This window comes from Carya illinoinensis, chromosome 2 (genome assembly GCF_018687715.1).
Source record: "Carya illinoinensis cultivar Pawnee chromosome 2, C.illinoinensisPawnee_v1, whole genome shotgun sequence".
In the NCBI taxonomy this organism is placed as follows: Eukaryota; Viridiplantae; Streptophyta; class Magnoliopsida; order Fagales; family Juglandaceae; genus Carya; species Carya illinoinensis.
This window is the reverse complement of record NC_056753.1, coordinates 34,432,834-34,458,034: the sequence shown is the minus strand read 5'-3', so window position 1 is coordinate 34,458,034 and position 25,201 is coordinate 34,432,834. Positions and strand designations below refer to the sequence as shown.

The following is a 25,201-nucleotide window of genomic DNA, read 5'->3' as shown; positions in this document are numbered from 1 at the left end:
AATATAATATTTTAATATTTAATTTTAAAACTTAAAATTCTCATTTAAAAAATCTAAGTGGTTAAGTAGAATCTCAGATCTAAAAAAAACTAGAACCAATCATTTTGTGCAGCTTGTGCTGATGTTTTTTTTTTCCTTTTTAAAAAAAAAAAGTAATACTTTTTGATTCATTTACAGTAAATTAATACAAATATTCTATATATATATATAGTCATTTTAACGTATTTTTTTATATATTTTATTAATATAATTGATTATATTATTTTTTAAATATAAAATAATTATTTTGATAATTATATTAATAGAATACATAAAAAATACGTAAAAATAATTATATATAACATAACGTAAATTAATATTGATTTAGAATATTATTATAAAAAAAATATAATGTTAGATACAATTATAACTTATAAGTTGTGAAAGTGACGTAAACTTTTTTTTTATTTAAATAAAAGTTTATTATTAAAAAATTAACTTTTTCATACAAATTATATATTTAGTCAGTTTTTTTTAACAAATATTGATTGCATGATAAGAAGAAAAGAAACTCCGTACGTAGCTAGAAAGATCTACAGATAAATTTAAGAAATGGAAAAGTTTAATTGCAAGTATATTTGTATATTAATATGTGTATCAATTTATTATAATTAGTCAAAAAATATATTTTACTAAAAATAGTACTAATTTAAATTTTAAGTATGAAAAAATCAGTATTAACATGCAGATTAGTATACGATTTTACTTATATGTAGTAAAACTCTTAAGAAATTGATCGAAGCAACAAAATATAATTTTATAATAATATTATATTTATAAAATAATTCTATTATATATGGATCAATATATAAACCAAAATGTATTCGAATATAATGGCTATCGGCAGAAAACAAAACATAGAATTAAAGGTTTGTGAAGATGATGAAATCAATAATTAGGTTGTTTTTATGTGACTAATAAAATTATAATATTTTCAGGATCATTTGCCATGTCTACTGATATCATGATTCATGCATGGGTTATTCAGCATGACGCGCAAAAATGGATTATTAAACTTTGATGGCGTGCTTAAAGGCAAGAAAATAAAAATATAATATTTAAATTTTAATCATTTTTTTTCTCTTTTGAAGGATGGTAATTGAAATTTAAAATAATGTATTTTTTTATTTTTTATTTTATCTAAACTTAAAAAAATAATGTAATTCATGCAATGAAAAGGAGATTCGATTTAAACAAATTGAAGAGATGAGAGGAACAAACGAGTTGTTAATGCATTAATTAGGATAAAATTTTCATTAAAAAATTAACCTTAACGTGGATATCATATTTATTAATTTTTTTTAAATAATACATAATACTTGCTTATTCTATGTATTATTATGGATAGGAAAGTTTTATATATTATATAATTATTTTACTTACATTCTACTAAATAAAATATAGTATATTTATTATTATTAAATAATTATTTATTTTATATTATTTTATCATTAAATGATAAAAAATTCATCATTTCATATATAATAAGATATAAGTAAAATGATGATACGATATATATCATTAATATTATAGATATACTAGCAATCTAATCTTATAAACGCAATTAGAAACATTAGCGCAACCTAATCATGACCGCCATAAATAACAATTTGTAACTTCAAGAAATTGAAAGTCCCAAATCTCCGGGACACTCACATCTTCCCTTGGTTGGAGAAATGATCTATGAAAATAACACCAAAAAAAAAAAAAACAAAAACATAATAATGGCGAGAAAACACGGAAATCACTTCATAATTAGCCTCAAAATCTCATCCATACCATACCAACTCCTTCTCACCACCACATTTCACGTTTCACAAATTTTGAACATTAAAATCATTTATCCCCAAATGAAGAACTCCGCTACAAAAGTTGCTTGAATAGAGGGGTATATAAATTTGGGAGGCCCTCCCAACCAACCAAATAAAAAGTAATGAGATTGAAAATAGAAAAACAAGTTTTCACTCTTCCCACTTGCATTTCTTCACCATACCCAAAAAAAGGAAAAAATACAGAAACTTTTGAGGTTGTTTTCTTCCGGTTAAACTAAAGATCAAACAAGTCAACAAATCATTGAGCTCCCTCTAATCCTCCATTAATTTGGATCAAAGTTTTGATCTTTCTCAGCGGGAAGTCCACCACAACAGCAACCCATGCCTCCATGCTCAAGAAGCCAGAAAGATTCCCCCTAAACAGTACTCAGAAAAAGAGCTAAAAGGAACAGAAACACCAACCAAAGCAAGCGTCTTTTCACCCTCACTTTCTCTATCTTCAACACCATCGCCGCAAGAATTCTTCCTCCAACCCTAATCCATTCCCAAACCCCCAATTCAAGTCCCCAAAACGCCCCAGTTAGCGAAAAGACCACCTGATCGAAATCTGGGTTATAACTCCAAACCCAACATTTTCCCGAGAAAATGTCCCAGCTGAAGCCAATGTCCCACCTCGACAACATTCCCTCAACTCCAGGAAAATTCAAGATGGACAAAGCCCCCTACATTCACAGACTCCGCTGGCACTCATCGCTCGCCAAGCTGACCTTCTGGTCCTTTGTGTTCCTGGGCTTGATCTTGCTCTTCTTCTTCCGATCCCCATCTTCTTCACCTCAATCCTTCGATCCTTCTCGCCGTTCTCTCAGGACCTACAACTGGGGTGGACCCGCCTGGGAAAAACGCGTCCGCTCCTCCGCCCGACTTCGCTCACGTAACGGCATGTCGGTGCTCGTAACGGGAGCTGCTGGGTTCGTCGGAACCCATGTATCCACCGCTCTCAAGCGCCGCGGAGACGGCGTGCTCGGCCTCGACAATTTCAACGACTACTACGATCCGTCATTGAAACGAGCTCGCCAAGCGCTTTTGGAGCGCACGGGCGTGTTCATTGTTGAAGGAGACATCAACGATTCAACGCTATTGAGTAAGCTTTTCGAAGTCGTTGCATTTACCCATGTGATGCATTTGGCTGCCCAAGCTGGAGTGAGGTATGCCATGGAAAATCCTGGCTCTTACGTGCATAGTAACATTGCTGGTCTTGTTAGTCTTTTAGAGGTTTGTAAATCTGCGAATCCACAACCCGCAATCGTGTGGGCGTCTTCCAGTTCAGTTTATGGACTTAATACTAAGGTACCCTTTTCGGAAAGAGACCGGACTGACCAGCCTGCTAGCCTGTATGCGGCTACTAAGAAGGCCGGTGAAGAAATTGCACATACTTACAATCATATATACGGCCTTTCACTTACTGGTTTGAGATTTTTCACGGTTTATGGTCCGTGGGGGAGACCCGATATGGCCTATTTCTTTTTCACGAAGGATATATTAAAGGGGAAGTCGATTTCGATCTTTGAAGCGGCTAATCATGGTACGGTCGCTAGGGACTTTACCTACATTGATGACATTGTGAAGGGGTGCTTGGCGGCATTGGATACCGCAGAGAAGAGCACTGGGAGTGGTGGGAAGAAGAGGGGCCCAGCTCAACTGCGGGTTTTCAATTTGGGCAATACTTCACCCGTGCCGGTTTCAGATCTTGTGAACATTTTAGAGAGGCTCTTGAAGGCGAAGGCCAAGAGACATATCATGAAGTTGCCACGAAATGGGGATGTCCAGTTTACTCACGCTAATATCAGCTTGGCTGAGAGGGAACTTGGTTATAAGCCCTCAACGGATCTGCAGACGGGCTTGAAGAAGTTTGTGAGGTGGTATCTCAATTACTATTCTGGTGGGAAAAAGGCTGCCGGCTGAAAAATTCTTTTGATTGCGTTGGTAGGATCCTTTGAATTCTGTTCATTATGATTCTTATGATTGTTTTCAACATTTCTATGTTCGGTGCACGATTATCTTCTTTTCGCTTATCTTAATGATTCCATATAATGAGGAACCTTGTGCCCTGCATTGAAGAAGTTTTGTGGTTGGTGGCCATTGTTCGGGGCACTCCTTAGCTGTATCAAAGAGAACCCGAACCATCTTTTTCTCTCTCTTATGTAATATCTGTAGCTTCGGCACTGTAGAATTCGGGACTGATAGAGCATTTGCTGATTGGTGGACATTTATCATTTTTATGAAATTTAATAAAAATTTACACTATAGTTTGCCCTTTCTGTTCTGTAAATTGATGTATTGGATTTCCTTTCATTTAAAAGTACACGGAAAAACAGAGTGACCATCAAAACATTACCCTAATTTTGGCATGTACACTTACATGCAACTGTCCACACCACATTGTAGATTAAATAAATTGATAAACGAAAGAACAAGTGTAAATATATCTGTGTGTATATACATAATGTTGTTGTTATATCCATGTGATTTGCTGGTATGTCACTTCGGTTATTAGTCAATGTGGCATGATTACATTTATATCTTGTAGCATAGTGATTCCTGTGTTTCTATCCCTAAAAAATGTTTACTCAATTATGAAGAACTCATATGTTTAGATGAAGTTCTTTTTAAGCTATCTTGAGAATCAAGGGGAAAATTATCTTCCTTACAGCTAAAGCTGTAGTCTTTACTTCTCTCCTAAGTTTAGGTACTGTAGAACAATAAATAAGGATAATTTGGTTTGAGCTCCAATGCCTCTTGCAGTTTTTATTTTATTTTTTTTATTTATTTTTAAGGCGTATTTGGTATTTTTACCCCCATTGCTTTTGTGTAATCTCTTTGTGTACGTAGCAAGTCTCTTTCTCCAATAGGAATTATGAGTTTGGTACAGTTTCAATATAATACCTGTTTCTCCATTGGATAGGCATTAACTTCACGATCAGAAAACCCAAAAAATTTTCACTGAGCAATGCATTTAAAGGTCAGTTTTTTATGTTGGTTATTTTGAGAATCAATTCAGACATGTTTGTTCAAGACATGGTGCTTCTTGTCCGATTGTTGTCTTTTACAACAGTCTTGATGCAGTTCAAGGTGCAATTTTCTCTCTTGATTCTTATCCCTATTTATTTATGGCCATATGTTTGATTTTGGAATACCTCAATGCAGTTATAGTGTAAGAGACTGTTTTGCACGTTTTACATTTTCATAACCATGAAACATTTGGGAAACTATACACTGTCAGATTTAATTGTTGAGTCTTGCCTGAACCAATATCTTGGAGGATTTGAGCAGTCTCCAGAATAGGCTAGTCCCATAGCTTAATTTGGTATATATACAACCAGTTCCCAAAGAGAGGAATTTCCCTTTTTGTAACTTAATTTTCTATTGAACCCTGCCTAGCATGCACAATCAGTTGGGGTTCCATGGTTAGCAGGAATTGATAGATACGGCCTTGTTACATGCCGAGAGGAGTTGATTTGAACTAGACTTTCTAGTGAACTCTGATTGGTAGTTCTTAGGGGGAATAGTCTCCAGGACTTCAAAAGAAAACTCGATTGATTTGAAGGTAAATTCAGGTTTGAGAATATAGGAAAGGCATGTATTTTGTTAGTTCGGATGTGGATTAAATATTTGGGTATGCCTTATCAATAGAAATCTTGAGGTTTCATATTTTCTTGGTCGATAACAATTAAACATATGCCTCTCTCTTTTTCATTCCATTCTTCAAAAGGACATGCTGGACTGCATATAACTAACTTGCATCACTTCCTCCAAAATGACATGTACTAACCAAAACAGATCAAGGCTGTCTTCCTCATCCTCGATTAAGCAAGTCTCTCTAGCAAAACCACATCTACTTGGTAGACCTGTAGCGTGGGAAATGGGAATGGAAAGAGTTAAGTTGATTTGGCTATTATCTCTCGCTACAGAGTGATTTTTGCTTTTGCTCCTCATATTTGCCACTTTATCCTCGGTTATATCGTCTTATCACCTGCCTAATTCCTTCCCCAGCCTTATTTGCTACGGCCTTAAATTTCTGGCTTTTCTGGTGGAAGCTGCTGTTTTGCCTCCAATATTTAAAATAAATGAGTACAAGTTATGGAAGTCCGCAGGAAAATGCTATTACAAAATAGGATTTTAATGTGTTGCTGTAGTCAAAGGAGATGTCTCATGGTTGCGTTTGTTACAAAATTGCTATTACAAAATCTTCCTTGCTACCGGAAAATGCTACAAAAGATAGACGTATAGTGAACTTGGGCTACCATCTTCTCATGAAGGTGAATATGTAAGTTCTTTAATTCAAGGATAAAGGTATGGTTCCTGTGGCTGTGTTGAGCGGTGGGTGAGGCTGGAGCTGTCTCGAACCTCAAAACTCCAAAATTAAAGGTTTCTTGATTGCAATGAGAGGCTGTGTAGTAAGAAGAGGTGGAAAATTACGGCGGTTGGTTATCCATATGGGTTGAGTGGATTTGACAAGTGGGTCAAGTCGTGGGCCTGCATTGCCCAGCCCATTGTTAGAGAAATTGAAGTTTCATGCAACTTCAATTGATCGACGTGCACAAAAAGAGAAGAAAGCAACATACAAGAACACAACAAAATTTACATGAAAAACCCTCTACTGTAGAGAGAAAAACCACGGGGCAAATTCCGATCAAATCCATTATGATAAAAATATGTTACATTAACTCAAGTCTTTGCCGAAAACTTGAGTACTCATATACAAATTGGGATATAAATAATAATATTAATTTGTCCATTCTCTAAAAGTAGACGAGAAGGAGGTCTTGGAAGTGCGAATAACTCCCAGTTGGGCTTCAAAACTTCCACGACCCTCAGCATTTGCTTACCGGTCCTACGTGGCTTGGGTTTGTCCATTTTATTTCCATCATCATCGATATCGTCAAAAAACTTGAGGATATCGATCCCTGTCGGGGCGAAGAGAGCCTCTTCATGGAGTGGAGGACACGGAAGTGCACAATTCATATCCATGCTGTCAAAAACATATAGATATTGCAATTTAACGTTATTGATCGAACATATCAGTAATCCACTGGGAGAAGTCCAAAGACTCCAAACATATTAAGGATTTTAATAAACTAATAACTCTTCATCAGTATGTACTATGGCGCCCATAGCTTGCTCGGGTGCGCACGAACAAATATATATATATATATATATATATTATATTCAAGAAGCCTTAGCCAAGGTCAAAGCTGGACTTTTATCAAATTTATATGTGGAAAATCTCTGTGATCATATTGATAATTTGGTGAATTCTCAGTTTCAAAATGCATGTTCAATGATTCTCTGTTAGGATTCTTGTGGGTTACTGTAACTTAGAATGCAGTGGAATGTAATATGCTAGTTATTGATAAGGATGAATGTGGGAAAGATGGACTGTAAACATGCAAGGTTCATACGCATGGGTGAGTAAGAGGCCACCCAATTCCTCCTAGAATATAACTGTTTGTTACAGGGTTCCAGAATGGTAACAAAACCCCACCCCTGGCGTGGGATTTAACAGACCAATGTGAAACTACAATTTACCCCCATGACTACTGACTATTACAACTGAATTAAACTACATCGTTTCACTATTAAGCTATGCGTTTAACAATAATATTAAGACTACGTCGTTTCCTATCCTTACTAAAGTCCTTCCCGAACCCCAATTTCCCCAGCATTTGGCTTCTTCTCTCTCTTCCTTCTTGGATCTGCGGAGTTGGGTGGTGTTCAAGGATCGAGCTCTGGAAGTTTGGGTTTTTGCGAGACGAAAGTGATTGGTTTGCTTGTGAGACTGAGGAATAATGATGGTATGAGGTTTCTGTGGCCATACACGGTACGTATTTATAATGTTTAATAACCTCGGTCGTTGGTCGTCGCGGCTTCCTTAGATCATCAGTATTGTAATTATCGTTAATCTTTTACGTTAAAGTGATTGTATTTCATGCAATTTTTACGAATCCTTGATTTGGACGGTTTCTTACATCTAATTAAGGCAATATACAGTAACCAGAACCTCCTCCCGTTTGCTAGCTTGATCTTTTCTTTTCTTTTCTAGAAGTTGTATTTTACTAAATTTAATTTTGAAGTGTTGACATACTACTTATATTTGTTTATTTTTTTGGTTTTATATATACCACTTCAACAATAATGCCAAACACACGTACCGTGCTAGTGACATGGCATAGTACAATTCCACTTTGCAAAACTGTATGAATTAAGTAATTCAGAAATATAATTACTGTAAATCCAATATCATTTTCATTCTTTATATTAATACATGCATATAATAATTTCTGATTTCTACATATGCATGTACTATTTCAGTGTAATTCCAATTAACATCCTTATATATATATATATATATATATTAATAAAAAGACTGAGTCAAAATAGATATTTTTTTCTAGGGCCTAGTTGAAGTACAGCTAGCTAGGATTCTTAATTATTTCATATGACATACAAAAAAGAATTATTTGGAAATAGATCTCATCCCAAAAATCTCGTATCATCTCATTCAATCTCATTTCCAAATATAATTTAAATATAAACATTTTAAAGCTAATCATTATAATTTTTTCAATCTAATCATTCAACTTTTCCAAACTTTCAAACAAAAAATAAAAAACTATTCAACCTTTTCAAATCCTCAAATAAAAATAATATTAAAACTATATTCTAATATTATTATAACTTTATAATTTTTTTATACAAATTTTTCTCTCATATTTCAAAACTCAAAAAATACTTAACTTAAACTATCTCACTACTATTCACAAACTATCATATTATTATTTATAAAATTTTCATCTTATCTCACTTCCCAAACCAAACCCTAGGATGTATGTACTGAAAATCTTCATCTAAAAAAAGTGCATTTTGCACTATCAATACAATGGAGAGGTAAATTTTGTTGGTAAGCCTAACATTGTCAAATTTTGTTTGTCCATATTGATTTTTCATCGAGACGAATGAGTGGGACTTAACTCTTGGCTCGAGAAAAGGTAGCCCATAGATCTGATATTAAACTCTCAAACAAATGTGAAGATCGTGATTTTCTCCTCCCAGAAATCTCTTGGACTTGATCATCTTCCTTTGGATTTCAGTTGTAAACCCAAGGAACATCAATGGAAGCTCATGATAATTGTCAAGTAAACTATGAAGAGCTCCCACAAATCCTAGTCCTTGAACCACCACCAATCATGATTTTCTATGGGGACCAGTTCTTGAAAAACTTCAGATTGTTGAAAGCATGGGAGTCACAACTTCCGCTAGACCAATTCTTGACCATCCATGCACAGTCGGTTCAAGCCCTCCTCTCCCCCGGACGCTACCTGCTCACCACCGACATCCTCCAGCTGCTCCCCTCCCTGCAGCTTGTGGTTACCACCAGCGCTGGCCTTGATCACATCAACTTGCCAGAGTGCCGGAGGCGTGGAATTTCCATAGCCAATGCCAATGATACGTACTCAGCAGATGTTGCTGATATGGCTGTTGGACTATTGATTGATGTGTTCAGGAAGATGTCTTCTGCTGACTCGTTTGTGAGGAAAGGGCTTTGGCCTACTAAAGGAGACTTTCCTCTTGGCTCTAAGGTAATCGTCTCCATGATTTCATCATCATCTTCACATGTCTTGATAATTCTCCTTTGTTTGTTTAGAGGGAAAGTAGTACTCTCGGAGCTAAAACTTCGAGAGATTGTCAGTAGTTTATCTTAATTACTTGTGGATTGAACCTTGTTGGTGATATTTCAGCGAATTTAAGCATATCAGTGTAGCCACAATAAAGTAGTTAAATTATCTGTGGGGATTAGGGACCTGATTCCATTGCTTAGAGACAGATGAAACGACAAATCCGTAGCATACCACATGACCTGCACTTGATTTTAATCGTAAATTAATAACTATAAGATGCTTTGTGCCGGAGGGAGTGATTAGATTTCATGTTTGGTAAAATAATTAACTACAATAACATCATGCAATTAATGTAAATGGTGAATCGAGAAGATGGTTCCGAGGACAAGGATCAAATATATGTTTGTGTTTGCTATTATGTTTCATTTTAACCTGAAATCATTTGTCACCATTACTACTGGGTAATGTTAAAAAGCAGATTGTTGTCAGCAATCGCCATGGCTGCAACTGGTTACAATGTTTCTTTTTCCGAATTCTGATTGACGTTTGTTTGTGATTCATAATTCCAGTTGGGAGGCAAGCGAGTTGGCATAGTTGGTTTAGGAAGCATTGGCCAAGAAGTGGCAAAAAGGCTCCATGCCTTTGGCTGCAGAATCTCATACAGCTCAAGGAACAAGAAGCCATACGTTTCATACCCTTTTTATCCCAGTGTTGTTCAACTTGCCAAAGATTGCGATGTGCTAATTGTCTGTTGTGGTCTAACCCAACAGACACACCACATGATCAATAAGGATGTCATGTTAGCATTGGGAAAGGAAGGCGTCGTCATTAATGTAGGACGTGGGCCGATAATCAAGGAGGAGGAACTGGTGCAGTGCTTGGTGCAGGGTGAGCTAGGAGGAGCTGGTTTGGATGTGTTCGAAAATGAGCCTAATGTTCCTGGAGAGCTTTTCACTTTGGATAAGGTTGTGTTATCACCACATAGGGCTGTTCACACTGCAGAGACTTTGATGGCAATGTGTGAACTTGTGAAAGCGAATTTTGAAGCTTTCTTCTCAAACAAACCCTTACCATCTCCTATCGTTTTGAATAATTGAACTTATCGTCCTATTCTCTCTGCAAGTGATTCTCCATATTGGTGTGTGATGTAATGAAATGTTACTTACAAAATGATCATATATTTTTCATTGCAGATCCTATTGATCAGCAATGTGAGTAATAATAGAGATACAATTATAATTTACCGTTCTTTATATAATTATGTTTTAAATGGAGCATGTTTTTGACGAGGAGGAAGTACAGGTATATACTTACAAATCATCCTCCAAAGGAGTTCACTCAATGTCGGCAAGTTAATCTTTAATTTTTTGGTCATATAATATTTTATTAAAACGAGTTGTCACACAGTCAACGTCGTTTGGATCAGATGACATAACGCCTGTTCTCCCAATGGGAGAACTAGATTCGAGACCCCCACCACTGTATAAAAATTCATTTGGTAGACCTGTAGAGTGGGAATGGAAAGAATTAACTTGATTTGGCAATTATCTCTCGCTATAGAGTGATTTTTGCTTTTGCTCCTCATATCTGCCACTTTGTCCTCTGTTATATCATCTTATCACCTGCCTAATTCCTTCCCCAGCCTTATTTGCTGCGGCCTTAAATTTCTGGCTTTGCTGGTGGAAGCTGCTTTTTTGCCTCCAATATTTAAAAGAAATGAATACAAGTTATGGAAGTCCGCAGGAAAATGCTATTACGAAATAGGATTTTAATGTGTTTATGTAGTCAAAGGAGATGTCTCATGGTTGCGTTTGTTACAAAATTGCTATTACAAAATCTTCCTTGCTACCGGAAAATGCTACAAAAGATAGACGTACAGTGAACTTGGGCTACCATCTTCTCATGAAGGTGAAGAGGTAAGTTCTTTAATTCATGGGTAAGGTATGGTTCCTGTGGCTGTGTTGAGCGGTGGGTGAGCTTGGAGCTGTCTCGAACCTCAAAACTCCAAAATTAAAGGTTTCTTGATTTCAATGAGGCTGTGTAGTAAGAAGAGGTGGATTTTTATCCAACTTGTATCCAATTCCCATCCAATATTGTATTTTTAAACAAATTTTCTACTATTTTAAGGCGACAATGGAAAATTACGATGGTTGGTCATCGGTTGAGCAGATTTGACAAGTAGGCCAAGTTATGGGCCTGCATTGCCCACCCCATTGTTAGAGAAGAGAAGAAAGCAACACACACAAGAACACACCAAAATTTACGTGAAAAACCCTCCAGTGTAGAGAGAAAAACTATGGGACAAATTCTGATCAAATCACTATGATAAAAATATGTTACATCGACTCAAGTCTTTGCCCAAAACTTTAGTACTCATATACAAATTGGGATATAAATAATAACATTAATAATAATCCACTCTCATGATGAGTCTTGCCTGTCGCTGTCATCATCACCTAAATCACCATGACAGGGTTCTAATTTGTTTTTTCCGTCGAAATAAGCTATCCTTTTTTTTCTTTTATTAATTTACTCAGTAGTCTCCTTGTCGCCGGCACAGCCACAGTCAATCTCTATTTCTAATATTGGGACCTAAAACACACATGAACGATGAACGTACACAATCAATCATCTTATAATGAAAATCATTGTATATATCAAATATTGCTCGCATTAAGAGCTGAAAAAATCAAATAATTAAGTGTTAAAAAATCAATCAGAATTTCACGTACGCATGATCAATAGAAATTTATCTTGAAAGACTTATGGTACTGATCAAATTGTTAACTTTAAGTGATATTCAAGTAGCTTAAATAAGTACGTACCCTTCTGCATGCCCCATGATGCTCCACATAAACGTGGTTTCTTGGCCAGTCTTTAATTCCGTCAATTTCTAATCTAATATGAGAGGATTTTCGTGTGGCATAGTAGTTGAATTGCTTGCATGGCATACAAAGGCTACGCGTCAGCCAATCAAAAACAAAACTATTAGGCAGAATACTAATTAATCACGTGGCAATATTCTGGTTGATTTTTTAATGAACGATTGAATAAATTATCTAATTGCGAGTTTTTATTTTATTTTTTTTAGATATTAATGTTGTAAAAATTAAAAGAAAATACAGTCTCAATTTATAAAAACAGGAATATCGTAAATTGTGTACTGATTTTACATTTAATCCCAACAAATACATAATAGCAAACAAATACGCAGTAAATGTTCGGTGATTTCAACAATGTCGGTCCAATTGTTTAAATACAATATCGGATTAAGAACTATGATCATTAATTGTTTAAACAGGATGAATACCATGAAATAGTTGAAATACATGATCACGAGTAGCCCTTGACGACGGTGTCAAGGCGACCATCAAACAAAATTTCTGCTTGTTTTGGAAATCCGGTCGAAGAGAGGCCCGGCCCATGACTATGTGGCTGGATGGCTGAGAGCTTGATTTTTTTTTTAAGAAATATTTTAGACAATTAGATAAAAATAAATTTACAACTGATAAAATAAATTTATAAACTAACTTGACCAAGTAATACGTCATATTATAAAATTACTTTCCAACCCTACCATCCTTTCTTTATTAGTTAGTGCCAGCTCTCCCGACGAAGAAATCTCTGTCCTACTGCTATTCCTAGTTCTACTGTGCCCTACTCCTAATTCAACTGTGCGCTCGGTGACGGCCAAAGTCTTAATCTTGATGGTCTGGTTTGGGTGCGGTCTCTCCACATAGGCATTCTACAAAGAATCCAGGGTAGCCAACCTCCTCATTACGATCTGGGGACTGGCGGGCAATGGAATGAAACCTTCGATGTGAGGAAAAAAAACCATATGCATCTGCATATTCAAATCTTGTTTTATCAGCTTCATTGCATTCCATTCCCGCTGGGTTGTAAGGAAAGAGTTTCATCCTCACCTGGCCAAAGAGAGCAACTATGCGTTGGTCTTTCAAAGCCAACTAAAGAGGTGAAACGTAAACTCTTATCTTCCGCAAGAATTCCAAACTCAATATAAAGTGGAAGTCATCCAACGGCACCTTAGTATAAAATAAATTTAACACATTACGTCAATTTGTAAACTTATTTTTATAATTTTATATAATCTCTATTTGCCGCAGTTCCTTTTATTTTTTATTTTTTATTAACCCTTTTCATTTATGTTTTCCTTTTTCTTTTTCAAGATTAGTTGTATTATTTTTATTTTAAGCTTAATCTTGTGGTTAACCACTGTTTTTTTTTTTTTTTTTTTTTTTTTTTGAATTTCATCTCGAACTTCTTTCAAAAAAAAACAATGAGAGATGGGTGCATCCAAAATACTAACCTCTTACAAGAAACAAGAAGGGAGAACAAGACATTAATCAAATGCACTCAACTGCCAAATTGTTCCACCATAACATTTATCCTGAAAAAGTTCCTTGAATCGAAATCTGACAAAAAACATTGCAAACTGAACACATCCATAGGAGCATCCAAAACTTTTCCAACCAAATTTGTCCTAGGCCACAAGAGTGCTGGCTGTGGTAGATTCACTGCCAAAATAACCAATAAATAAGTACTGTTGCAAAGCGAAGCACAAAACAAAAACACAACATCCAGTTGGAAAAAAGATAGGAGTAATGATCTAGTAAGAAACAACGGAATCATCAGTGGAGAATCATCAAGCATTTTAATCACGATGAATTTTGACTTGGAATTCCAAGAGAATTGAAACACCATGTAATCTTTAACATGTACACAAATTCATTCTTGACACCATTAATTCAGCAATTTCCACATGCAGTAATTGGACGCTTAAAATGCATTCCAAAAAGCGATCTGCGAATGCAGAAGCATTAATCCACAAATAATCAATTAAACATCTATAACCAGTAGCCTTTGAGCCAAATGGCATGCGTGAATTGCTTACCAATGAAAAATAGAAGTTTTTCTTGGTAATAGGACAAGTACAACAGAACACAAAACCAAGACAAACATATTGCTGGCCATAATGCCATTAATAAGAAGTCCACATGATCAATCCTTTTTTTTTTTCGAGGAATCCTAGAGACCGTGCAAATGCACAAGTCAAACCTGGTTAAGCCCTGGAACCATTTAACATGTCCCTATCCACATGGATAAAGTAAATCAGCAGTTTTTCAACAATGGGACTTGCCCCAATAAACTGTTTGCAACCAAGGATTAGAACCTTAGATTTGGACAGAGCATACCAACAAGACCAAGGTCTTTACCACTTAAGCCAACCCTAGGGGTGATCTGTCCTTTACATCTCTACAACCTTTATGCATTTATATTTCAAAACTTGCTGCTTCTCTGATACAATGTTAAAGTGAATATATAGCTGCCGTTGATAATACTGCTACCCAGTCAATTCTTTACAATTCTACAGCCTCTATGCATTTCTATTTGAGAACCTGAAGATTAGATTCTCTAATGCAATGGTAAAATGAGTTGAAATGAAAGATAAACGATCATATCCACCTACAAACAACAAGGGAACTATAGGACCTGCGATGGATAGCATGTACGTAAACTTACTATTTCCATACAGGTGGCAGCTTCTTTGTCTTTTTGTAGTAGCGAGCTAGGCGATGGATCCTGCTCTCAACCAAAATTAACCTAAACTTGGAATCTTTGTCCTTCCTATTCCTTTCCAAATGCTTGCGGATAGAGACTGCTTTCTTTATGAGGTGGTACAGATCCTCCGGAATTTCAGGAGCAAGTCCTAAGATATGAAAAAAATGTAATATAAATGCACTAAACATTTCCCTTTAGATCTAGAAATAGAGCACACAGCAGGATGGCAATGACAAAAATACAAACCATGGGCCTTCAGTATACGCAAAATCTTGCTTCCAGTAACAGTCTTCACCTGAGCAATCCCGTGCGAATCCCTAAGAATAACACCAATTTGAGATGGTGTCAGACCCTTCTTGGCAAATTTGCAGATGTTCTCCTCGACCTGAAAGATCAGACCGAAACTGAGAGCTATAACATACAAGCAAGAATTTGAGATTTGTTACACCAAACATGGGAGACGTCACTTTCCCTCACAAATTACTAACAAACCTAGGACATTCCATCATCAAATGTTAAGACATTATCAAGCATTTCAAAATGCATCCCCATGCCTTTTGAACTCCGTTAAGAGTCTTTCTGACAATTCTCTCCTTGTGTCGCATTAAAAAATTGTTTCCTAGAACAGGAAAAGAATTTTATTCGAATCACTACTAACATAAAAAATTACTCTGCGAGTCATTCTTTTAAAATAAGAGTTGCTACCTGTTCCTCATAAAAGGCATGATATAACCATGATGAACAAACGCTGACAAAATTTCAGAACAAATGCAACTAAAGCTCGACATCTAGTCATACATCACATATTACGAAGATGGTATGTACTTATTTAATCTCAATGCAACGATAGGTTCACTTTGATGAAGCTAATTTGAAATATAATGTAATGAAATAAGCTAAATTCCTATTCAAAATATTTTGGAGAACAAGTACAGACCCTAGAGTTTCAAGTCCTAACAAGAAAAACACTTCCATCAAAAGTTGTGAATACTTCAATGCATTTTCTTGTCGAAAAAACAAACTTCCACTATTTTCATATCGATAGAAATTCAGTTCCCGTAAATATATATTCAGAGAGCAGAACAAAATAAAGCCTGGTGCAACTATTTCTACTCGCTCATATTCTCAGCCACCAAGCACACCGTAAGTCAGTCACAAATAAATCAAAGGGATGGAGTTCTCACATCTTGATAAGAGATCTTCAGCCAGCTTGGTGGTGTCCTCTTGTAAGGGAGAGCAGAAGCAGAAATACCCTTACTGGGAAAAAAAAAAAGAGGAAATTCAAACAAAAAAAAATCAAGCAAATCAATAGTTTAAAAAGGCGTTTTCCAAAAAAGAACGAACCCTCGACTGTGCATGCGACCCATGGTGACGACGAATGAGTGTCTCTGGCGCTCTAGCTGTGCCTCTCTCCCTTTGTTGTGCTCAAAGAGAAATATTAGGGGGAGAAGAGGCTAGGGTTTTTATTTTTTGGCAATTGCAATGGAGTTCCCGGGTTATGTTGTGATTCTTGTCCAGGCCTGTTTTGTCGGGCTGCTTCTTGGCAGTTGGCCCAGTGAGTTTTCGATGTATGGTCCAGTCTTGGTCAACACCAATCCACTCCTTGGCCCAAACACCCGAACTTTAGGCATTTAAAATCTCAAATTCGTAACTTTTTTCTCAAGAATAAAATTACAGTCGTAGATTACGGAATTATCGCACAATTACTTTAAAAATTTAAATTTTTTTTTCATATAAATCTTGTATTAACTCACTTTTTTCAAAGAGATTATGCGACACTTCTACAATATTCTATGATTGGAAATATCATTTCCCATTTTTCAATATTTTTAACTATTCTCGAAATTTTTGAGTTGTATCTTTAAACCCTAATAATGCAAATGCAACTCTCCTAGGAATCACATAAACAACTAACAAAAATTGAGCAGGGTGCATAAAAAAAGATTCCCTTATAATAATATAGTTCAAAATCCGCGCATCTTAGATGATGTGATGAATGATTGGCGAATTCATTCCATCATCTATCTTCCAGAGTTTTTTCTTGTGATGGCAACTACACTGGATCCTTCCTGCTAAAGAGATCATGTGAATATTCAAGAGAATCTGTATTGATAGATTTGGAAGGTGTCACAGCTCCTTGACAACCCTCCACCAAGGGGTCATGAGGTTTTCTCTGTTGATTCATGCAGAAATAGTAAACACAATGGTGAAAGATGGGTCTTGTCTAACAATTATGGGAAGGGAGAATGAATGGGGGAGGCCAACTCATAAAAGTAGGGGGGGTGAGGAAAGTGAAGTGAAAGATTGGGTCTTGTCTAAGAATTATTAGCTTCAACCTAGGTAGTTGCAAACAAAAGTCAGTTAGCAATTTGTCTCACTCCTGTGGTTTGTTTGTGGAAGAGAATAAAGAAAACATCTTCAAGACAACCAACTTTAAGAGGAACAAAAGGAAAGCTGTAATATGCCCAAAAAGCCAAGAAGATTGAGATTCGACCATTTTCAATGGCAAATGAGCAATCCATCCAGCAAGGATGTGAGAAGATAGCTGAGTTCCTTCGGACAAAAGGTTAAATGATAACAACAACACCCCCCCCGCCGCGCCCAAAAAAAAAAATGTAGTTATGCCCAAGTCTCTGAAATGATGGAAAATGGAGGTTGACCCGTCAGATTTCTTGTAGTTATTAGGATACTGTGAGAATATTTTAAACATGTAGACTATGATTTTGTATACAACATACGCCACCATAGTTTCTATCCTACAGTGTCTTCTTCTTCTTCTTTTAAATATGAACATATATAAGTTCTCTTACAATAAGACACGTAGACCTCATTGAATATTTGACCATTAATATCGATTAATAATATAAGACGAGTGGCAGAAGCTTAATGGTCAAGAGTGTAAATTGTTGATTTAGATAGTTCAGGATGTAGATTTAGAAATGGTGATAAAAGATTCACTAAAAGATTGGCAATTCTAGTGATAATTAGGGAGGAAAGAAGGTAGGCGAGAATGCTTCCATGATGTGGCTTGAGGCTGACTACTTGCTTATTAAATTAAGATGCCGGAATTGTGTTTCCCTCTCCTCTGCTCGGAAATGAATGGCAGGGGCAAACATAATGCAGTCCACTGACCAAAAAAAAAACATTGAATTTTATTTTCAACAAACATTGCCAGTGTGGCTGTTCTGGTATTATGTGTCACTTGACCTTTTTCCCCCATTAAAGTTGGTTATGGAAAGCACCATCATGAACGTCTTTTATGAGGATTGCATCATTCTGGCTTTGAAAATTAATAGCAATCTCTCTCTGCTCTTTTGATTTCACCCAAAATTTTCTCTCTGCTTATCATTCAAGTTATCTGGCCAGTCATTATCATGCTTATTTGTAATTTAAGCTACCTTAAATTTAATTATTTTATTATGCTCATGCTAGGCTACTTTGATTTCATATTTTAAATAAAAAATATTATACAAAATAAATTCATAAACTGACATAGGTTCTTGTGATTCAGTAGATATATTTTATTATAAAAATAATTTTATAATTTGACAAATCACATAAAGTCATTTTACTTTGCTAATTTACTTTTATATAATTACTTTGTGATTAAACTATTTTTTTTTATAAAAATACTATCATGTTAAAGCGTAATATATAAAAAGTTGTGACAAAATTATTTGTCTATCGTTACCATTTAAAAAATCAATATTACCCGTCACATTCTCAAAATTCTGATCTGTGAATGGGAAAATATATGTTTTGGTCCCAAACATCAGTTACGGTTTCACTTTACCGCACGTTCATTTCACTTCAAATCCCATACACTACTTCCTCACGGTCCCACGCATGCTAGTTCATGAAATACGAGGAAGAAAAGTTCGAAAAAGGCACCGTCATACTTTTCCCTCCGATCTTCTTCCAGTTTCCTACAAAGTTCAAGCCAAGTATGTCTGTTCTATTCTGAGGTTGGAGTCCTCTCTCGCATACCGCTCATGACTTCCAAACCTTAGAACCCAACCAAAAAAAGGGTTAAGAATAGAGAACTCTTGGGACTTTCTCACAATATTTCAAGTCGTCTTCACTCTTCCACATAAAAACTTCCAACCTTTCCTACAAGCCTACACAAAATTCTCAAGCTTTTAGTTCCTTCCCACTTTTCTTCAAACATGATTCCTTCGTTCAGCCTCCTCTTCCCTCTGCTCTTCCTCTTCCTCTTCCCCTCTCCGACCATTCCCTCACTCACCGAGCTTCCCACTCTCATGGCCATCAAGGCCTCTCTGGACCCTCAAAACGAGTTATTGACTTCATGGATCCCAAATACTGACCCATGCAGTGGATCTTTCGATGGCGTGGCCTGCGACAAGCAAGGCCGCGTGGCCAATATCTCTTTGCAAGGGAAGGCCCTCTCTGGTACAGTACCTGCAGCCTTGGCTGAGCTCAAAAGCTTGACTGGCTTGTACTTGCACTTCAATGCTCTTACTGGGAAAATACCGAAGGACATTGCCCGGTTGACCCAGCTCAGTGATTTGTATCTCAATGTCAATAATCTCTCCGGGGAGATTCCTGCCGAGATTGGCAAGATGTATAATCTTCAAGGTTAGTTTAATGTCCACTACGGGATAAAACATCTGTTAGTGGCAAGTAACGAAAAATGGAGAAGATTGCATCTTTCCATCGTTAAATCTTTTGACCCTCAGTTTTTTTCCTCAGCATATCATATTTGGGTCTTCTTAAACACTGGAATCTAGAGGTTTAGCTGTGTGCATTGAAAGCTTCAATATTTCCGATGTCTTTTATCTTGTTTTCCAATTTGTATTATCTTGTTTTATTCGCTGCTTTGGGTTTAAACTGGTGTGGCATTTGCGTGTCCTTGATCATTTATGATCTCAATTCTCGGGACTAGTTATTGAGCTAGAAACTGGGCGCAGTGAAAAAGGTTTTCAATCTTGTTCAGCGCACGCTTAATGCCTAGTGTATTCATTTGTGTTTGAACTTAGGCTGCCCATTGCCTAAACTCTTGTTTCTGAACAGAAATTGTCTCCTAGTCATGTGCAGAACAGGATGAACTCATTTATGTTAAAAATCAATAACTTAGCTCCTCTAGTTTGAACAGCATCTTCAGATTTCAGGGTTACCCAAAGCTTAACAATTAACTATAACCGACAAGTTCAATTTTCCCCTGTTTGCAGTTTTGCAGCTGTGCTGCAACCGGTTGACTGGGGGCATACCAACACAAGTGGGAAATATGTGGAGGCTCAGTGTTCTAGCTTTGCAATATAATCATTTGACCGGTGCAATTCCTGCAAGTTTGGGGAATTTGCCGATGTTAACGAGGTTGGATTTAAGCTTCAACAGGTTTTTTGGCCCTATTCCAGTAACCTTAGTTAATGCTCCCATTCTAGAAGTTCTTGACATACGAAATAACTCTCTCTTGGGCATCGTCCCTTCAGGTAGCACGATCCTGCTCTCTGACATGCTCTTGTGCTTTCTGTATTTATGTATTTTCGAAAATCAAGGTGAAATTCTTAATTTTAATTTGATGGCCTTGTGGATGAAAACTCAGCTTTGAAGAGACTGCATGGTGGATTCCAGTACAAGAACAATCCAGGATTATGCGGTATTGGGTTTTCTAACTTAAGTATTTGCAAAGCTACAGATGGTTTAAACCCAAACAGACCAGAACCAATTGAACCTGGCAATCCTTCTACGAAAACTGTCCCTGAATCAGTGCCCTTAAAGTCTGAATGCAGCAAAAATCAGTGTCCACAACCATCAAAACCCCATCAAGTTGGTGTAGTTTTGGGGGTCATTGGAGTTATCATCATTGCTTTGGCTGTCAGCGGAATATTCACATTTTCCTGGTACCGTCAGCAAAAACAGGAAATTGGAAGTGCCATTGACACTTCAGATAGTCGGCTTAGAACTGACCAGGTGGAGGAAATTTATAGGAAGAGCACGTCACCTCTCATTAGTCTCGAGTATTCTAACGGATGGGACCCAATGGATAAAGGTCGAAGTGGGTTCTCTAAGGAAGTTCTTGAAAGCTTTATGTTCAATTTAGAGGACGTGGAACGTGCAACACAATGCTTCTCAAAGGTTAATTTGTTGGGGAAGAGCAATTTCTCTGCTATGTATAAGGGGATACTAGGAGATGGGTCTGTTATTGCAATAAAGTGCATTTCCAAGACAAGCTGTAAGTCCGATGAAGCTGAGTTCTTGAAGGGGTTGAAGATATTGACTTCATTGAAACATGAAAATCTTGTTGGGTTGAGAGGCTTCTGCTGTTCCAAAGGCAGGGGGAAGTGTTTTCTTATCTATGATTTTGTCCCAAATGGATGCCTGTCAGAGTATCTTGATGTCAAGGGTGGCAGTGGGAAGGTTCTTGAATGGACCGCCAGAGTATCTATCATTAATGGCATTGCCAAAGGTCATTCTATCATCTGTCTTCTTGCTTGATGAAGTTATTTGTTGTGTGCGTCTCTGATTGGCTGATAAAATTTGGGGAGGAAAAGCCCCGGGGGGGGTGGGTGGGGTTGGGTTGTGGGGTGGGTGGTTTTTAACTTTCACAATATTTGCACTGTTTGAAAAATAACATCTAACGAGGAAAAAAGTTAGAAGTTTTAGAAATGGTCTCCTTAGAATTGGCACATTCATCAGCTTGTTTCAGATTTATACCAGACACGCACACATGGCAGAGGAATAGCATGGTCACAGATCAAACATCGTAGTGGTTATAAATTCTTAATAAAACCTAGGTGGTTTTGCTTCTCAAACAACTATAACCTCGAGAATTATTTGCTGTATTTCTTGTGAGGAGTGCATTCATCACCTTGTTCTACAATGTGCATGCTCAAAGTTGATGTCCTTTCTTGGCCAGGTATTAGATATTTGCATGGAAACAAACCTGCTATAGTTCACCAGAATATATCAGCTGAGAAAGTGCTCATTGATGGGTGGTATAATCCTTTGCTCTCAGACTCGGGCCTGCACAAACTCCTTGCAGATGACATTGTCTTCTCCACGCTCAAAGCCAGTGCGGCCATGGGATACCTGGCTCCAGAATACATAACCACGGGCCACTTCACTGAAAAGAGCAATGTGTTTGCATTCGGTATGATTATATTTCAAATCATTGCTGGAAAGCGTATAATCACCCAGTTGAATCGCCAGGGGGTAGAATCGTGCAGATTTGACGATTTTGTTGACATAAACCTTGAAGGCAAGTTCTTGGAATCAGAAGCAGCGAAACTTGGGAGAATAGCTCTGCTTTGCACCCATGAGAATGCCAACCAACGGCCATCCATGGAAAGTGTGATGCAAGAACTAAATGGCCCTATTGGTTCTTGATTATCTCTTTTGCTTTGTCGTTCGAAGACAAAAAAGGAGTAAGATGAGGTTGTTACTAACAGCCTATAGATGCCCACGCTTACGTACCAATGTTTCCTTCTAAAATCTCAGTTATTGCTCAATGACTGGAGTTCTAGTGAATTACTGCGGGTTTGGTTTGTGTAAGAGCAGGCGGAGGATATGAAGTGATATTAGTGGGAGAATTTAGCCTTTAATTATTTGCATTAAACTCTAGCAATGTAAAAGGCGGATTTCCTTTATTATCCTTTTTTAAGGTACGGGGGGTGGGGGGTTTGGAATCTAGATTTTCTATTTGGATAACCGGGTCATATACTATCAAATCTTCAAGCTCTTGGCTCCCCTATTATCAATATTATTGTCGTTCTTTGTTTATTTGCAATATTTGAAGATTTTGTTTACTTTCTAATAGAACTTTTTGCCATGGCATATTCAACAGGGAAAGAGCTAACCCTTCCCCAAAAGTTCAAAAAAAAATTAAAAAAAAAAAAATCCTCCAATCAAACAGGGAATCGACATATAAGCTTTCATGTAGAATTGTAGATACTTATAATCAATGTGACGCGAAGACTAGCGTCTATAGACAGTTGACTCTAACAGATAGGACATGGCAGTTTTGTGCCAAGTGTTACAGGTGGGGTGACATTTTACGGGTTGCATTCAGCAATTAACTTGTTATCCACTGACAGGTGATCCAACTCAACTTCTACAATGGGTTGACCCTGAACAGGGAATTCACAAACTATTTAACATGGAATATATCTCTGTAACTCGAGGGTGGGACTTATCTTGCACAAAAAACTCATGGACAGTTCCATCGAGTTCAATCGAACTGCAACCGGGAATTTTCTTCAGGTTTCTTTCTTTTAGCATCATCCTAACTCTACTCACATCCTTCCACATACCTCGGCCAGCATACATATTAGACAGAAGCACATAAGAACTTGGATTACAAGAATCCAACCTAATTAGATGGCTAGCTATGGGCTCTCCAATATCCCAATTTTCTTCATTTTTACAGGCACTAAGAAAAGTCCTCCAAATCACATCATTTGGCTCAATGGGCATTTCCTCTATAAATGTCCTGGCTTCTTCTATACGTCCAGCACGGCAAAAAATGTCCACCATGCATCCGTAGTGTTGCAGTTTTGGTTTCACCTTGTGAAATCTTCTCATAAGCTCAAAACACATCAGACCTTCCTTCACTAAGCCAGCATGTCCACAAGCATTTAAAACTCCGATGAATGTGATATCATCAGGTTGTACACAAAGCTTCTCCATCTCCATGAGCAAATCAAAAGCCAATTCACCCAAGCCATGAATGGCGAATCCACCAATCATAGCATTCCAATGATCAATTCTTTTTTCTTCAACATCCTCAAAGACTGATATAGCACTCCCTATGCAGCCGCATTTAGAATACATATCAATGAGGGCAACGCCAACTTTTCCATTCAAAGAGAACCCAGTTGCCTCTAGATGGCGATGTATAGAAACCCCTCTTTCAGTGTGTCCTAACTGGGCAATTGCAGAAATAACAATCAACAATGAGGCATCATCAGGTAACATTGCACTCCTACTTTTCATATCATGAAAGATTTTTATAGCTTCCAAGCAATAACCATTTTGGACATAGCCAGCCATCATGGCATTACAGGCAACAACATCTCTTTCTGGCATCCGATCAAATAGACTTCTAGCTACATCAACATTTCCCACTTTTGCGTACCCATCGATCATATTTGCCCAGCTAATCACATCCCTTTTTGGCATCCGATTAAACAAACGATAAGCATCTTCCATCTTCCCATGTTTTACACACCCATCAATCATTGTGTTCCAAGAGACCAAGTCTCTTGCAGGCATTTTTTCAAACAAATCCCATGCAATATCAAGCCCGTCTTTAGATTGCGCATACCCACTAGTAATTGAATTCCAAGATATCAAATTCTTCTCCTCCACCGGCATACAATCAAACAAATCGCGTGCGGATTGAATCATCCCACACTTCACATACCCGTCGATCATCGAATTATACGAAACAGAGTCTGGCTTTGGCAATCGATCAAATAATTGCCTAGCATATCCAACAAAGCCGCATCTCAAATACCAGCCGATTACACAATTCTGCAAATACAAACTCAAGCCGATTCCCATCTTCTTCAACAGCCCATGTACCTGCATTCCTTCCTTCAACAAACTCAAACGGGAACACGCTTTCAACACCAAAGAGAAAGTAAACTTATCCACACAAACCCCATTCTCAAGCATCAAAGAAAACAAAACCAAAGCTTGTCTTGGTTCAAACCCATGCGAATACGACTTAATAACCGCATTCCAAAGAAACGGGTCCTCGTGTTCGCGAAGAATTCGAAAAGCGTGATGCGTAAAGAAGACGTAGCGAGCGAATTCAACGGCAGGCGCTTGAGGGGAAGAAATGAAATTGAGGATGATTTTGGTGGTGAGAGAAGTGTTTTCGATAAGCCCAGTTGTTATAAGCCTTGCATGGATTTGCTTTACGTCGTTTACAGTTTTGCATTTCGGGAGGAGGATGAGAGTTGGGAGGGCCGAGTTCCATGGCTGAGACGAGTTTAAGCAGAGAAGCATGAACTTGAGGATGTGAACTCTCTGAGATGTGAAGTCGAAAATCCAAGAAACTTGACTAGCCAGTAGTTCTGCTTTACGTGCTTCAATCGTGACGTGGTACGCTCAAAGATTGACAGCGATAAATGGGAATCGGTTAAAAATTGACAGTAGATTTCTTATAAA

The 25,201-nt window shown here is 37.2% G+C and overlaps 5 protein-coding genes across 7 annotated transcripts; 3 read left to right on the top strand and 2 right to left on the bottom strand.

The window, feature by feature from the left end:
* Nucleotides 1–1,983: 1,983 nt before the first annotated feature.
* Nucleotides 1,984–4,129, top strand: LOC122301249 (UDP-glucuronate 4-epimerase 3). Its single transcript, XM_043112459.1, has one exon. The coding sequence runs from the start codon at nt 2,457–2,459 to the stop codon at nt 3,771–3,773; it is 1,317 nt and encodes a 438-aa protein (XP_042968393.1). The 5' UTR covers nt 1,984–2,456; the 3' UTR covers nt 3,774–4,129.
* A 3,379-nt stretch (nt 4,130–7,508) lies between these two features.
* On the top strand, nt 7,509–10,730 carry LOC122301250 (glyoxylate/hydroxypyruvate reductase HPR3-like). Of its 3 annotated transcripts, none has more exons than XM_043112463.1 (4): nt 7,509–7,689; nt 8,821–8,857; nt 8,960–9,448; nt 10,057–10,730. In XM_043112463.1, exons 3-4 carry the CDS (start codon nt 8,981–8,983, stop codon nt 10,582–10,584), a joined length of 996 nt encoding a protein of 331 aa, XP_042968397.1. In that variant the 5' UTR covers nt 7,509–7,689; nt 8,821–8,857; nt 8,960–8,980; the 3' UTR covers nt 10,585–10,730. The 3 variants fall into 3 exon arrangements, with proteins under 3 accessions (XP_042968397.1, XP_042968396.1, XP_042968394.1); XM_043112462.1 differs by having other exon boundaries at nt 8,804–8,857; XM_043112460.1 differs by lacking the exon at nt 8,821–8,857 and having other exon boundaries at nt 7,510–7,689.
* A 3,066-nt stretch (nt 10,731–13,796) lies between these two features.
* LOC122301246 (40S ribosomal protein S13-like) lies at nt 13,797–16,569 on the bottom strand. The gene is made up of 5 exons (XM_043112457.1): nt 16,412–16,569; nt 16,252–16,324; nt 15,314–15,452; nt 15,029–15,215; nt 13,797–14,022 (listed from the first exon to the last, which is right to left on the bottom strand). The coding sequence occupies exons 1-5, from the start codon at nt 16,432–16,434 to the stop codon at nt 13,989–13,991; spliced, it is 456 nt and encodes a 151-aa protein (XP_042968391.1). The 5' UTR covers nt 16,435–16,569; the 3' UTR covers nt 13,797–13,988.
* Nucleotides 16,570–18,895: 2,326 nt separating this feature from the next.
* LOC122301241 (LRR receptor-like serine/threonine-protein kinase RGI5) lies at nt 18,896–22,807 on the top strand. Its single transcript, XM_043112450.1, has 4 exons — nt 18,896–19,663; nt 20,257–20,517; nt 20,631–21,494; nt 21,945–22,807. Exons 1-4 carry the CDS (start codon nt 19,234–19,236, stop codon nt 22,412–22,414), a joined length of 2,025 nt encoding a protein of 674 aa, XP_042968384.1. The 5' UTR covers nt 18,896–19,233; the 3' UTR covers nt 22,415–22,807.
* A 139-nt stretch (nt 22,808–22,946) lies between these two features.
* On the bottom strand, nt 22,947–25,158 carry LOC122301242 (pentatricopeptide repeat-containing protein At2g45350, chloroplastic). Its single transcript, XM_043112451.1, has one exon. It carries the CDS (start codon nt 25,037–25,039, stop codon nt 23,168–23,170), a length of 1,872 nt encoding a protein of 623 aa, XP_042968385.1. The 5' UTR covers nt 25,040–25,158; the 3' UTR covers nt 22,947–23,167.
* Nucleotides 25,159–25,201: the final 43 nt, after the last annotated feature.